Here is a 12721-nt window from a genome sequence, read left to right on the forward strand (position 1 = left end):
CAAATTAACCTCATACAGACAACAGAACATCATTTTGCATCATATGGGCACTGTGGGTGTATGGAAGCAACGTGCTCAGCAGATGTTGTAACTGATGCAACTTCGGGGTGCCGCTGGATCATCATGGCAACCGGGGTCTGATCTAGACTCCCCCCAATGTTAATTCTCTTATGACTCACAGCAAAGAGCTGGGCTTTATGGAAGACCCTTAATTTAGCTACGGTATATACTAGTATAAGTTTAAATAACCCTTTTCCCAATTAAAGAAATAGAAAAATTAGGAATATTTAGTAACATCATATTCATAAAGTCCCATCAAAATAATTTAACCTCTACTGTAAACACCAGAAAGCAAAAAAAAAAAGAAAAAAGAAAAAAAGAAACCAGAACTACAGTTTTTGATTTCTGCACTCCTCCCCCCCCACCCCCGTCCATCCCAAAAAATAAAAAAAGATCAATAAAAAGCGATCCAAACATTTCATGTACCCAAAGTGACATCAATAACAAAAAAAGTTAGCTGGGAAATAAAACAAGAACTTTTTTTTTTTTTTACACAAAGGCAAAAAATAAATCAGTCCTTGAAGTCACTAATTAATACAATCATTGCATTTTATTCAAAATTATTATTAAACAGATGGAGTTTCAGATCAGTCTCTCCATGTTAATAAGATACATAATTTATAGTACAAAACTACCCCAAACAGAACATGAGCTTTGTGCAATTGACCTGTGATAATGCAAGTATTTTATCCTACTGTGCAAATAAGAAAAGCATTGTCCAGCACATGCCAAAAGGAACGTACAATGGATCTGGGCATACAGCTGCGGTTCACAGACAGCGATTAATGCCAGTTCAACAAGAGCATATCAAAGCTTTATTATCACGGAACAGCTTCAAGTGTGTCATGCTCCTGTCCCATACAGGGCTATTGTTACTTCCAGTATTAATTATCTTCATACCTCAATACTATAGTGTTATCCTGTTCCCTACTAAACATAAATAGAGATACCGGCCATCAGCGAGTCCTGCACTGCACGGCAAATCGGTATCACAACAATGAAACTAGTTTATTAGCAAAATCTAAGTGTTTATTTCTCTTCCTTTTTTCGAACATGTTCTATAGCACCAAATGTAACAGCTCTGTAATGAGTGAAATCTTCATCCAATCTATTATCCAAGTATAGTAAAACATTAAGTAGTTGTCACTGACACAAAGGTTTTACAGACTTGTTCTTCTCATGGTCTAATAGTACGTCCTGCTGGGGCCTGTATCATATGTAGTGACCATCACTGTGTATCCACAGACTATGGCTTCATGTCTAGAGTTAAGCGAATTTGCTCGGGGGGGGTTCCCTCTTATTTGGCAAACTATAGCTCTTACCGAATAAGCTGCAGAGGGAACTCGGCTACCTAGAGCGCTCCCTATAGTCAGCTGATCGGTGTCACGACAAATGCATGAATAGCCCAACACACAGGCTCTCTATGCATGTGCTGTGACACAGCCGCGACACATGCAGCTGCGGTGCCGATCAGCTGACTATAGGGAGCGCTCCAGGTAGCAGAGTTCCCTCTGCAGCTTATTGGTAAGAGTTATAGCTTGGCGAATAAGAGGGAACCCCCCGAGCAAATTCGCTACACTCTATTCATGTCTACTTCTGTGTGCGACAGTCAACCTTAAGGTTTGCTTTTGGGAGAAGAAAGCCATGCAACAACAGCAAAAATTCTGATTGTCGCAATTAATCACAAGGAGCCCAAGCAATATTGGAGCCTGGCACTATACTGTAGATCAGCATGAACCCACGGCGACCAGAAGACCCCCCACCCAATCTAATGTTAATCTTAGGCAAAATATGGGTGCATTGGTTGTTCAAGTATACAAATGTGTAGAAGGGTGCGTGTTTGTCTATGAATAGGAAGAAAATATCATCAAATTACCGGTTTGCAAGTGTGGAAGGATTAAAAGTCTCTGTGCAGTATAAGACTACTTCCATTTTAGAACATCATTTCCTTAGAACTAAAAAGTGTGTAGCATGAGGGCTACATATGAATACTGAAGAAGCCAGCAATCCGCTTTTCAATAATGTGGATGGTGAATGTGTATATATTATGGTGATATATGACAAACACGTAATTCCTGGACCTGACAAGCTCCATGACAAGCCAACGGGGCCGTTCTGGAAGGGTTAGGAGGATCAGGTATTGTAGAATAACGGTGCTGCTCTTTAGTGCCAGGCTGAATCACTGGAGTGATACTAGCTTAATAGTTTATCAATGCTTTATAAAACCTCTGTCTATAATGTGTCACTGTGTTTACTGAACACAAGCAACCAGCGTTCTCCGTGTCTTAAGCCAAATCCCACTGCACCCAAAATAACCGATAACACTCAGACTAAAAACTTGAGGAGGAAGTCTGTCTTCTTGACATGAGAATTGCAGATGGGAAGGTCGGTCAAGGCATGGAAGCTGCTGATGTGTTGTGAGATGCCCAGTCCGGGAAAGTGTTCAGGTCAAACATGGGAACACCCCAAGTGTAGAGTCCAAACCACAATGCCATCATGCTGATCAGGTTTGTACCCAGTCCTGCCTTTATCTGTGGATGAGGAGAAGCATAGAAAGAAAATTAGAAAAAACAAATTCAGCCACTAGGTGGAGACAAGATGTCAAGCAGCTACTCACCATGTCTGGCACTGTCAGGTGACCGTAGGAAAAGACAATGGCGTTTGGAGGATTGGCAACAGGCAAGAGAAAAGCACAGGAGGCACTTATGGTGGCTGGGATAATAACCAGAAGGGGATTTACTCCTATTCCTTCAGCCTTTCACACAAACAAAAAAAACCTTTGTAAGTTATCACTAAGAAATATTTGCATCTTTTTAACATTGATTCAATATTTGACATTTTTTTGTGATTCCTCCAGCAGATCAATGCTGTGTGAGCTGCACCCCAAGTATGTAGACACCACAGTATTAACACAGGCGTTTTCTGTTCTGATGATGCTTAATGCTTTATAATAAGAGAAGACGGTCAGAAGAGTCAAAGACACCTGGAAGACGTTCGGCCTTTTGACAGTTTTCCCAGCATTTTCAGCTCAGAAACCACTAACTAATTCTTCAACATTGAATGGAAAAGAATAAACAACCGTAGAGCGCAAGCAGAAAAGACAACCAAAAAATTATGGGAAAACGATAAAAAAACCCAAAAAACATGAATTGACAAAAAAAAGATGAGCAAGCACTAAGGAATGACAAAAACATGCAAAAAAAAAAGACTTAAGGACAAAAATACGCCAACGTTTCCTGAAGAGACTTGCTCTTTGAAAACCCTGAAGGTTTTTTTTTAGTCAAATAAATTTTTAGGGAAACCAATATTTCCCATTTTTGGAGACATAAAAATAAACCAAAGAATAAATAGCACTTAAAGAATTGCATAAACATTAGTAAACTTACATGTGAGTAGCAAATAAAAAAAGATATTTAAAAGACAACCTGTTATCCATCCTCCCCCCACTGCCCTGTTGCCTTATAAGGAATCTGTCAGCAGGCTTTTACTACCATCTGAGAGCAGCATGATGTAGGGGCAGGGACCCTGATTCCAGCAATGTATCACTCTGGCAGGGGTGGAGTTACACAGAGCAGGTGGACTAGAAAGCACGCAAAACCTAGTCTTGTGGTGATAAGCTCTCATTGATAAAACACTGATGTTATTGAAACTGCAACACACAGCCCAGTAAGTGACACGATGCTGAAATCAGGCTCAGTCCCTACATCATGCTTCTCTCAGATTGCAGCAGAAAAGCTGGACGAGTGGAATCCGTATGGTTCAGCTTGTTAGCAGTGCAACTTTTTCCTCACCTAGCATCCGTATAACATCGCATGACATGAGTATGCAATCAGTATGCAATGCATCATCTCTTATATGCTGTAGTTCTCTATGTAATATAAAGCTAGTGTTCTAACTAATTAAGTAATCTTATATACAGATGTAGATAGATAGCGGGCTGCCATTATCAGGATGGTTATTGGACCCTTCCCAGCCTAAAAACACCAGCCCGCACACACCCCAGAATTGGCACATCATATTAGATGAGCCAATTCTGACACTTTGCCCCCGCACCAGGGCAATCAGTAAGAGCCGGGGCGATCAGGGTAACTGTTTATGGGGTTGATGTCAGCTGTGTAATGTCAGCTGGCATCAAGCCCCAGTGTTTGTAATGGAGAGGCCACTATCAGACACCCACATCACTAACCCAGTAAGTTAAAGGAAAAAAAAACAACACAAATGTTTATTTAAAAAAAGCCTTGTTTCTCAATTTATTTAAAAAAAAAAATCCAGTCCAGGGATTTCAATGTAGTCCACAAAATCCAAAGTAATCCACAAATGGGAACCTGAAAGAGGTAAAGAGAGGTAGAGAAAAAAAATCAAGAAACAGTCCCTCATTCAGCAATTTATTATAAAACCATAATCCCTGCAGCTCCGGAGTAATCCATGGCGTTCCCAAGACGCCCACCGATTCTGTACTGCAACCTATGGAGTGTTGTTCTGAGAATGTTAGCCCCCCCGCGTAAACCAAGAATGAATACAGCGGGGGTCTCATGGCATCATAAACCCTATTTTAGTTATATGGCTTTCATTATGAAAGGTCATCTAAAGTTCAGGTCAGTCAGGTAGGGAGTTTGGAAACTGGTTTTATCCAGTTTTCTAATCTGCCTGGCACCTATTTTAGCTGTTTTTTTTATTGGATGTTGGGGGTTTTGGCGCCCATATTTTGATTATATAAACCCGGGTTTCTGGGGTTTTTGGCATTCTACTGGACTAAGAAGAAAAGAAGAAGAGGTACCCGGAAGATGGAGAATCTCTTGCAGCAGCTCCTGACCAGAGCCGGCGCCGAGGGTGGAGTGGACTGGCTTCAGCGCTGCCTCGCTATAGAACCTGTTTCGGCGGCAGCTGATGCGGTCCCTCCTCCTCCAGAAGCCTCCCTCCAGCCGCCGTGTCAAGCCTCCCCGGTCCCGCCGGCATCTCCTGCCTCAGTGCGGCGTAGAAGACAGAAGATCCCTTACTCCCCTTCAGCGTCGCCGCCTGCCTCCAGCCGCACGGGACAGGAAGAGAAGGGAAAGTCGCGGCAACGCCCCACCAGGAAGTCTCGCAGCCCTGCGTGAGACTTCCGCAGCCAGCACCAGGCCACAGCTCCGTCCTCCTCAGCTGTTCCGGACGGGAGGCCCGCAACTCACCGCGGCCGTAAAAGCGCTGCGGTGTCAGCGGCTCCCGCAGCGGCTGCGGCTCCCACACTCCCGGCCCACGCCAGCATCCGGGATGAACCTGTCACCTCGCAGTCTGAAGAGGAGGAAGATTCGCCAGTCGCAGCAGCTTCCCATGTGAGCTTGCCTAACTCGGAGGGCTTGAGCTCCAGCTGCAGCAGACATCCCAGGACCGACCATCTTTCAGCGAGGGGTGAGACTGTCAATGTACCCATGTCTGTCCCTCACTCTCATCTGACAAGTATTGTTAGGAAGGTGTTAGCTGAGACATTAAGGGATGCTATCCCATCTCATGTGAGCACTTCAGATATACGTAGTGCTGCATTATCTGACACTTTACCAGCTAACACTCTTCCTATTAATACTTTTAAGGAAGCTCTCACATGCGAGTTGTCTCCTTTGGGATTCCACTTAAGCTCTTCTGTGAAAGAGCTTATTTGGAATAATAACTATGTGGATATTTTTTCATTACTGCCTAGAAAAGACCAGCCTGGTAAGCCAGATAAAAGGGATGATAAAACTGACCCAGACGATTTTAAACGCACCAATGCTAAATCATTCAACAATTGGGTGCAAGCATTTTCCATTTTTGCTGCAGTTTTGGGGGAGAAATCCCCTCATCTCTGCAGCAAATTATTTCAACACTTAGATATCATATTGGAAGCTTATCGTAATTTCGGCGGGTTCGCTTGGCTGAATTACGATGAAGCTTTCAGGCACAAGTTATCAGTCCACCCTGAGCTCCATTGGGGAGTGAAGGATATCGGGTTGTGGATTAACCTTATGCTTCCACAGAGACACAGTAATCCTAAACAGATCCCCTCTAGCAGTTTAAAACGTGGCGTTTGTTTCGCTTTCAATGATTCCTTTTGCAAGTGGAACAACAATTGTAGATTCCGCCACGAATGTTCATTCTGTGGTAATGCACACCCAATGGCAAAATGCTTCAAAAAACAAGCAGCTCAGCAGTCCTCTGCTAAAGAGCATACTACAAAAAGCACAGACACCAGTGAATCTGGCAAACATGTCCCCATGGTTAAGCAGATTTCCAGATCAGGAGATCAGTGAATTGTTGTTTTATGGATTTTCTGAGGGATTCTTTGTGCCTCAATTTAAAGGGGTGGGCTGTTCAGTTGCTCCTAATTTACCTTCCTTAAAGGCCAATCCAGAGGTTGCTAGGGACAAAATTATTAACGAAATTCAACTAGGCAGAGTTGCAGGCCCCTTTGAAACACCTCCGTTTTCTAACTTTCGTATATCTCCTTTGGGTATAGTTCCAAAAAAAGACGAGGGCTCATTCCGATTAATTCATCACTTATCCCACCCATTGGGTTCATCCCTGAATGATGAAGTGGACAAGTCCTTAGTTTCAGTATCTTACTCTTCATTTGATTCTGCATTAGAGATCCTTAAGAAATTCGGCTCCAATGCCTTAATGTCCAAGTCGGACATTAAATCTGCTTTTAGGCTCCTCCCCGTCCACCCATCCGGTTTTAATTCACTAGGTTTTTGTTTTGACGGCTGTTTCTTTTATGATAAATGCTTGCCCATGGGTTTTTCTTTGTCCTGCTTTTATTTTGAAAGTTTCTCCTCTTTCCTGCATTGGGTTTTACAAAATGAATGTAAAGATGCAGGTATCCTGCACTATCTAGATGATTTTTTGTTTATTGGGCCTTTTGGCTCCTCCACATGCGAGGATGCCCTTAATAAATTTATTCTTATGTGTAATTACTTCGGTGTCCCTATCGCTCATGAAAAGACAGTTGGTCCTTCTAGATCCATTGAGTTCTTAGGAATCACTCTTGATTCCCAGAAAATGGAATCTAGGCTTCCAGCGGAAAAAATTTTGAAACTTAGCACTGCTTTATTGAATTTTATAACAAAGGATAAGGTTACCCTTAAAGAACTTCAATCCTTGTTAGGATTATTGAATTTTGCGGTTCGGGTGATTCCGATTGGTCGGGCTTTTTGTAGACGTCTATATGATGCCACCAAGGGTGTATCTTCACCTCATTCTCACATTAGGATCCGATCTGATTTGAAGGAGGATGCCAACATATGGCTTTCCTTTTTATCAGAGCATAACGGCATATCTTTGTGGCAGTCATCTTTCGTGTCGGCTGATTCGTTTCCATTTCTTTTTTCGTTTGATAAGCATCTCGGCGGTAGCATCTTTTTTGTTTCCCATTGGACTTCCTTTGATTGGCCAACGACTTGGATGTCGGATCGTTTAGTTTCAAATTTGACAGTCCTAGAAATTTTTTCCATTTTTGCTGGAATTTTTACTTGGGGATCTCTAATGCAGAACTCTAGAATTTTATTTATTTCCTCTAACCAAGCGGTAATTTTTGCAATTAATACTTTATCTTCTAAAAATACTGTCGTAGCCAAAATCTTGAGACAATTGGTTTTTCTATGCCTTAAATTTAATATATGGCTTAAGGCTAAGTTAGGACAGAGCAAACTGCTAGGTGTAACGGACTCTTTACTTAATCGTCAGTGGTCACATTTTTTTCTCCAGGTTCCCAGTGCGGACTCAGAAGTGACTCTCTTACCCCCTTCAATTTGGGACCTGATTACAATCTAATACCGCATTTTATTAAACATTCATTATCCGAGAGATCATGGGCTGGCTATTCAGCCGCATGGCGTAATTGGAATGATTTTTGTGACTTACATTATTTTGATCCATTAGTTTCTGATCCAATAGCAGCACTGAAATTTGCTGCGGACATGGCTCAGAGGGGCTTGTCATACTCTGCAGTGGCAAAAAGCCTCGCAGGAGTTTCTTTTTTCCTTAAGCTTTCTGGCAAAACGCCTTTAACCAATCTTTTTCCGGTGAAACAGTTTTTAAAAGGCTTCAGGAAGTCTAACTTTATGCCCGATGCTAGAAGACCTATATCTCTATCGCTGCTCAGGGATTTATGCTCTAGTCTCATCCATGTTTGTTTGAATTCTGACGAGGCATTATTATTTAGCGCTATTTTTTCTTTGTCATTTTTCGGTGCACTTCGCATTGGTGAAGTGGTGTCTCTTAAAAAATCTAAACCTTCAGGACTTATGATATCTGATGTGCAAATTCACGAGGCCTTTTTAATCCTATTCATTAGGAAATCAAAGACGGATCAGCTAGGTAGAGGTTCAAGGTTGAAGATTAACGCAATTTCTGATCCAACCATTTGCCCTGTGAATAAGCTGTCAATTTGGATTAAAACTAGACCTGTAAACCAAGGCCCATTATTCATTCACAGGGACTTATCACCGGTCACAGTATTCCAATTTAACTTTATCCTGAAGAAATGCTTGAGCTTTTTAGATTTGGAACATCTGAGAATTACTTCACATTCGTTTCGAATTGGAGTGGCCACAGAGGCCTCTAGGGCCGGGCTCTCTGAGTCTGGAATAAAAGAATTGGGTAGATGGAACTCCAAGAGGTTCAAATTGTATATTAGACATGATCTTTATGATTATTAATTATTGATTTTCTTTTAGGTCCGCTAGTTATCTGGATAGTCGGACATTCTTTTGTCTTTTGGGCCCAGAAGAGAGCTAGCCAGCGAATTTACACAGAAAACTTATCTTTTAATCCTTCCGATATTCAGGTTTGGTGGCTCGGAGTTCGAGGTTTGAAATGGTTTTGTTTGGTTGCTCAGGTTAAAAAATGGCTATTTAAATACCCTTCTCCCGATTTAATAATTTTTCATGTCTCTGGCAACGATCTCGGAAAAATCAGGACTCTTGATCTTTTATCAGCCATGAGATCGGATATTATTGGTATTAGGCAGATGTTGCCTTACACGTCTTTTGTTTTTTCCGAGATTATCCCCAGACTCTTATGGCATAATAATCGTTTTTCTTTCCTTGAGAAGATTCGGAAAAGAACAGATCTATGGAGAAGTTTTTCCCTTTGATTTCAGGATTCTCTTTTAGGCATTCGGAATTGGAAGGCTTTTTGCCAGGCATTTACAGGTCTGATCTAGTCCATTTATCAGATATTGGTTTGGACATTTTTAACCTCGACTTACAGTCGGATTATAGAAAAATGGCTGTGTAGTTGTGGGGGGGCCCATGTCTCGTTGAGCCTTGGCCTGGTGGGAAAATCACCCATGTATGGGTGGATTGGTTTACTGGTGAAGTATGGAAATTTGGTTTTAAGTGATGAGTTATTTATTGGTATTTATTTAACTTATGTAACCCTGAATAAACTACACGGCCATTTTTATCCACATTAAAAGTGTTTCATGTCTTCTTTGTATGAATGGGTTTTGTGAGGCCATGTTAGCCCCCCCGCGTAAACCAAGAATGAATACAGCGGGGGTCTCATGGCATCATAAACCCTATTTTAGTTATATGGCTTTCATTATGAAAGGTCATCTAAAGTTCAGGTCAGTCAGGTAAGGAGTTTGGAAACTGGTTTTATCCAGTTTTCTAATCTGCCTGGCACCTATTTTAGCTGTTTTTTTTATTGGATGTTGGGGGTTTTGGCGCCCATATTTTGATTATATAAACCCGGGTTTCTGGGGTTTTTGGCATTCTACTGGACTAAGAAGAAAAGAAGAAGCCCACCCTCCCTCCCCCTTTATTAAAGCTTGTACATCCCTGTCGTGTAGTTTAGTTGTGGGAAAATCACCCATGTATGGGTGGATTGGTTTACTGGTGAAGTATGGAAATTTGGTTTTAAGTGATGAGTTATTTATTGGTATTTATTTAACTTATGTAACCCTGAATAAACTACACGGCCATTTTTATCCACATTAAAAGTGTTTCATGTCTTCTTTGTATGAATGGGTTTTGTGAGGCCATGAAGCTTCATAGGTCACTCCCCATCATGTCTCACAAGCGATGACGTCAGTAACTCACTAGCGTCACAGCTTAATTCTCAGAACAATGCTCCATAGGTTGCAATAGAGAATCTGTGGACGCTGTGGGAACGCCATGGATTATGTCGGAGCTGCAGGGATTATGGTTTGATAATAAACTGGTGAATGAGGGACTGTTTTTGTTTTTATTTCTTTACCTCTCTTTATCTCTTTCAGGTTCCCATTTGTGGACTACGTCGGAATCCCTGGACTGGATGGCTGTGAAGCAGAGCTAAAGTCAGGGGGTGGGGTGGGATTTTTTTCTTTTGACTTACTGAGTTAGTAATAGGGGTGTCTGATGTTCATTACTAACACCAGGACTTGACATTACAGAGCTGACAAACCCAATAAACCATTATCACGATTTCCACCGCACCAGGACAATCGGGAAAAGCCGAGGCACAGGGCATCTAATGTTATGGGCCAATTCTGGGGCGGCTGCGAGCTGGTATTTTTAGGCTAGGAAGGGCCCAATAACCACTAACCTTCCCAGCCTGATAATATAAACCTGCAGTTGTCTGCTATATCTAGACTGGTTATCAAAAATAGGTGGGGGGGGCTGTAATTTTTTTTTAAAACTATTTATTTAATAGGTTAACTAAGGCTAAACATTCTTTAGTGCTACATGAAAGGTACTAAAGGGTACAAGTTTATTATATAAAGGGGGCTTGTGACATTAAATATCTACAGGACATTTATTCTATACTAGATGGTGGCCCGATTCTAACGCATCGGGTATTCTAGAATATGCATGTCCACGTAGTATATTGCACAGCCCACGTAGTATATAGCCCAGCCACTTAGTATATAGCCCAGCCACGTAGTATATTGCCCAGCAACGTAGTATATTGCCCAGCAACGTAGTATATTGCCCAGCAACGTAGTATATTGCACAGCGACGTAGTATATTGCCCAGTGACGTAGTATATTGCCCAGTAACGTAGTATACAGCACAGACCCACATAGTATATTGCACAGCGACGTAGTATATTGCCCAGTGACGTAGTATATTGCACAGCGACGTAGTATACAGCACAGAGCCACATAGTATATTGCCCAGCCACGTACTATATTGCCTAGTGACGCAGTATACAGCACAGAGCCACGTACTATATTGCCCAGTGACGTAGTATATTGCCCAGCCATGTAGTATATTGCCCAGTGACGTAGCATATTGCCCAGTGACGTAGCATATTGCCCAGTGACGTAGTATACAGCACAGAGCCATGTAGTATATTGCACAGCGATGTAGTATACAGCATAGAGCCACGTACTATATTGCCCAGCCACGTAGTACAGGTCCTTCTCAAAAAATTAGCATATAGTGTTAAATTTCATTATTTACCATAATGTAATGATTACAATTAAACTTTCATATATTATAGATTCATTATCCACCAACTGAAATTTGTCAGGTCTTTTATTGTTTTAATACTGATGATTTTGGCATACAACTCCTGATAACCCAAAAAACCTGTCTCAATAAATTAGCATATTTCACCCGACCAATCAAATAAAAGTGTTTTTTAATACCAAACAAAAAAACCATCAAATAATAATGTTCAGTTATGCACTCAATACTTGGTCAGGAATCCTTTGGCAGAAATGACTGCTTCAATGCGGCGTGGCATGGAGGCAATCAGCCTGTGACACTGCTGAGATGTTATGGAGGCCCAGGATGCTTCAATAGCGGCCTTAAGCTCATCCAGAGTGTTGGGTCTTGCGTCTCTCAACTTTCTCTTCACAATATCCCACAGATTCTCTATGGGGTTCAGGTCAGGAGAGTTGGCAGGCCAATTGAGCACAGTAATACCATGGTCAGTAAACCATTTACCAGTGGTTTTGGCACTGTGAGCAGGTGCCAGGTCGTGCTGAAAAATGAAATCTTCATCTCCATAAAGCATTTCAGCCGATGGAAGCATGAAGTGCTCCAAAATCTCCTGATAGCTAGCTGCATTGACCCTGCCCTTGATGAAACACAGTGGACCAACACCAGCAGCTGACATGGCACCCCACACCATCACTGACTGTGGGTACTTGACACTGGACTTCAGGCATTTTGGCATTTCCTTCTCCCCAGTCTTCCTCCAGACTCTGGCACCTTGATTTCCGAATGACATGCAAAATTTGCTTTCATCAGAAAAAAGTACTTGGGACCACTTAGCAACAGTCCAGTGCTGCTTCTCTGTAGCCCAGGTCAGGCGCTTCTGCCGCTGTTTATGGTTCAAAAGTGGCTTTACCTGGGGAATGCGGCACCTGTAGCCCATTTCCTGCACACGCCAGACTCAGTCCACTGCTTCCTCAGGTTCCCCAAGGTCTGGAATCGGTCCTTCTCCACAATCTTCCTCAGGGTCCGGTCACCTCTTCTCGTTGTACAGCGTTTTCTGCCACATTGTTTCCTTCCAACAGACTTACCATTGAGGTGCCTTGATACAGCACTCTGGGAACAGCCTATTTGTTGAGAAATTTCTTTCTGGGTCTTACCCTCTTGCTTGAGGGTGTCAATGATGGCCTTCTTGACATCTGTCAGGTCCCTAGTCTTACCCATGATGGGGGTTTTGAGTAATGAACCAGGCAGGGAGTTTTTAAAAGCCTCGGGTATCTTTT

The 12721-nt window shown here is 42.2% G+C and overlaps 1 protein-coding gene across 2 annotated transcripts in view; it reads right to left on the bottom strand.

The window, feature by feature from the left end:
- Window positions 1-585: 585 nt before the first annotated feature.
- The window catches only part of LOC143806981 (solute carrier family 13 member 1-like), a 143479-nt gene continuing 131343 nt past the window's right edge, over window positions 586-12721 (bottom strand). For both annotated transcript variants that reach the window (XM_077288093.1, XM_077288092.1), the window contains exons 15-16: window positions 2678-2815; window positions 586-2591 (exon numbers count right to left, since the gene is read on the bottom strand). In XM_077288093.1, the coding sequence (XP_077144208.1) occupies window positions 2451-2591; window positions 2678-2815 (279 nt within the window). In that variant the 3' untranslated portion in view covers window positions 586-2450. The remainder of the gene's footprint in view (window positions 2592-2677; window positions 2816-12721) is intronic.

This window comes from Ranitomeya variabilis, chromosome 2 (assembly GCF_051348905.1).
Source record: "Ranitomeya variabilis isolate aRanVar5 chromosome 2, aRanVar5.hap1, whole genome shotgun sequence".
NCBI lineage: Eukaryota > Metazoa > Chordata > Amphibia > Anura > Dendrobatidae > Ranitomeya > Ranitomeya variabilis.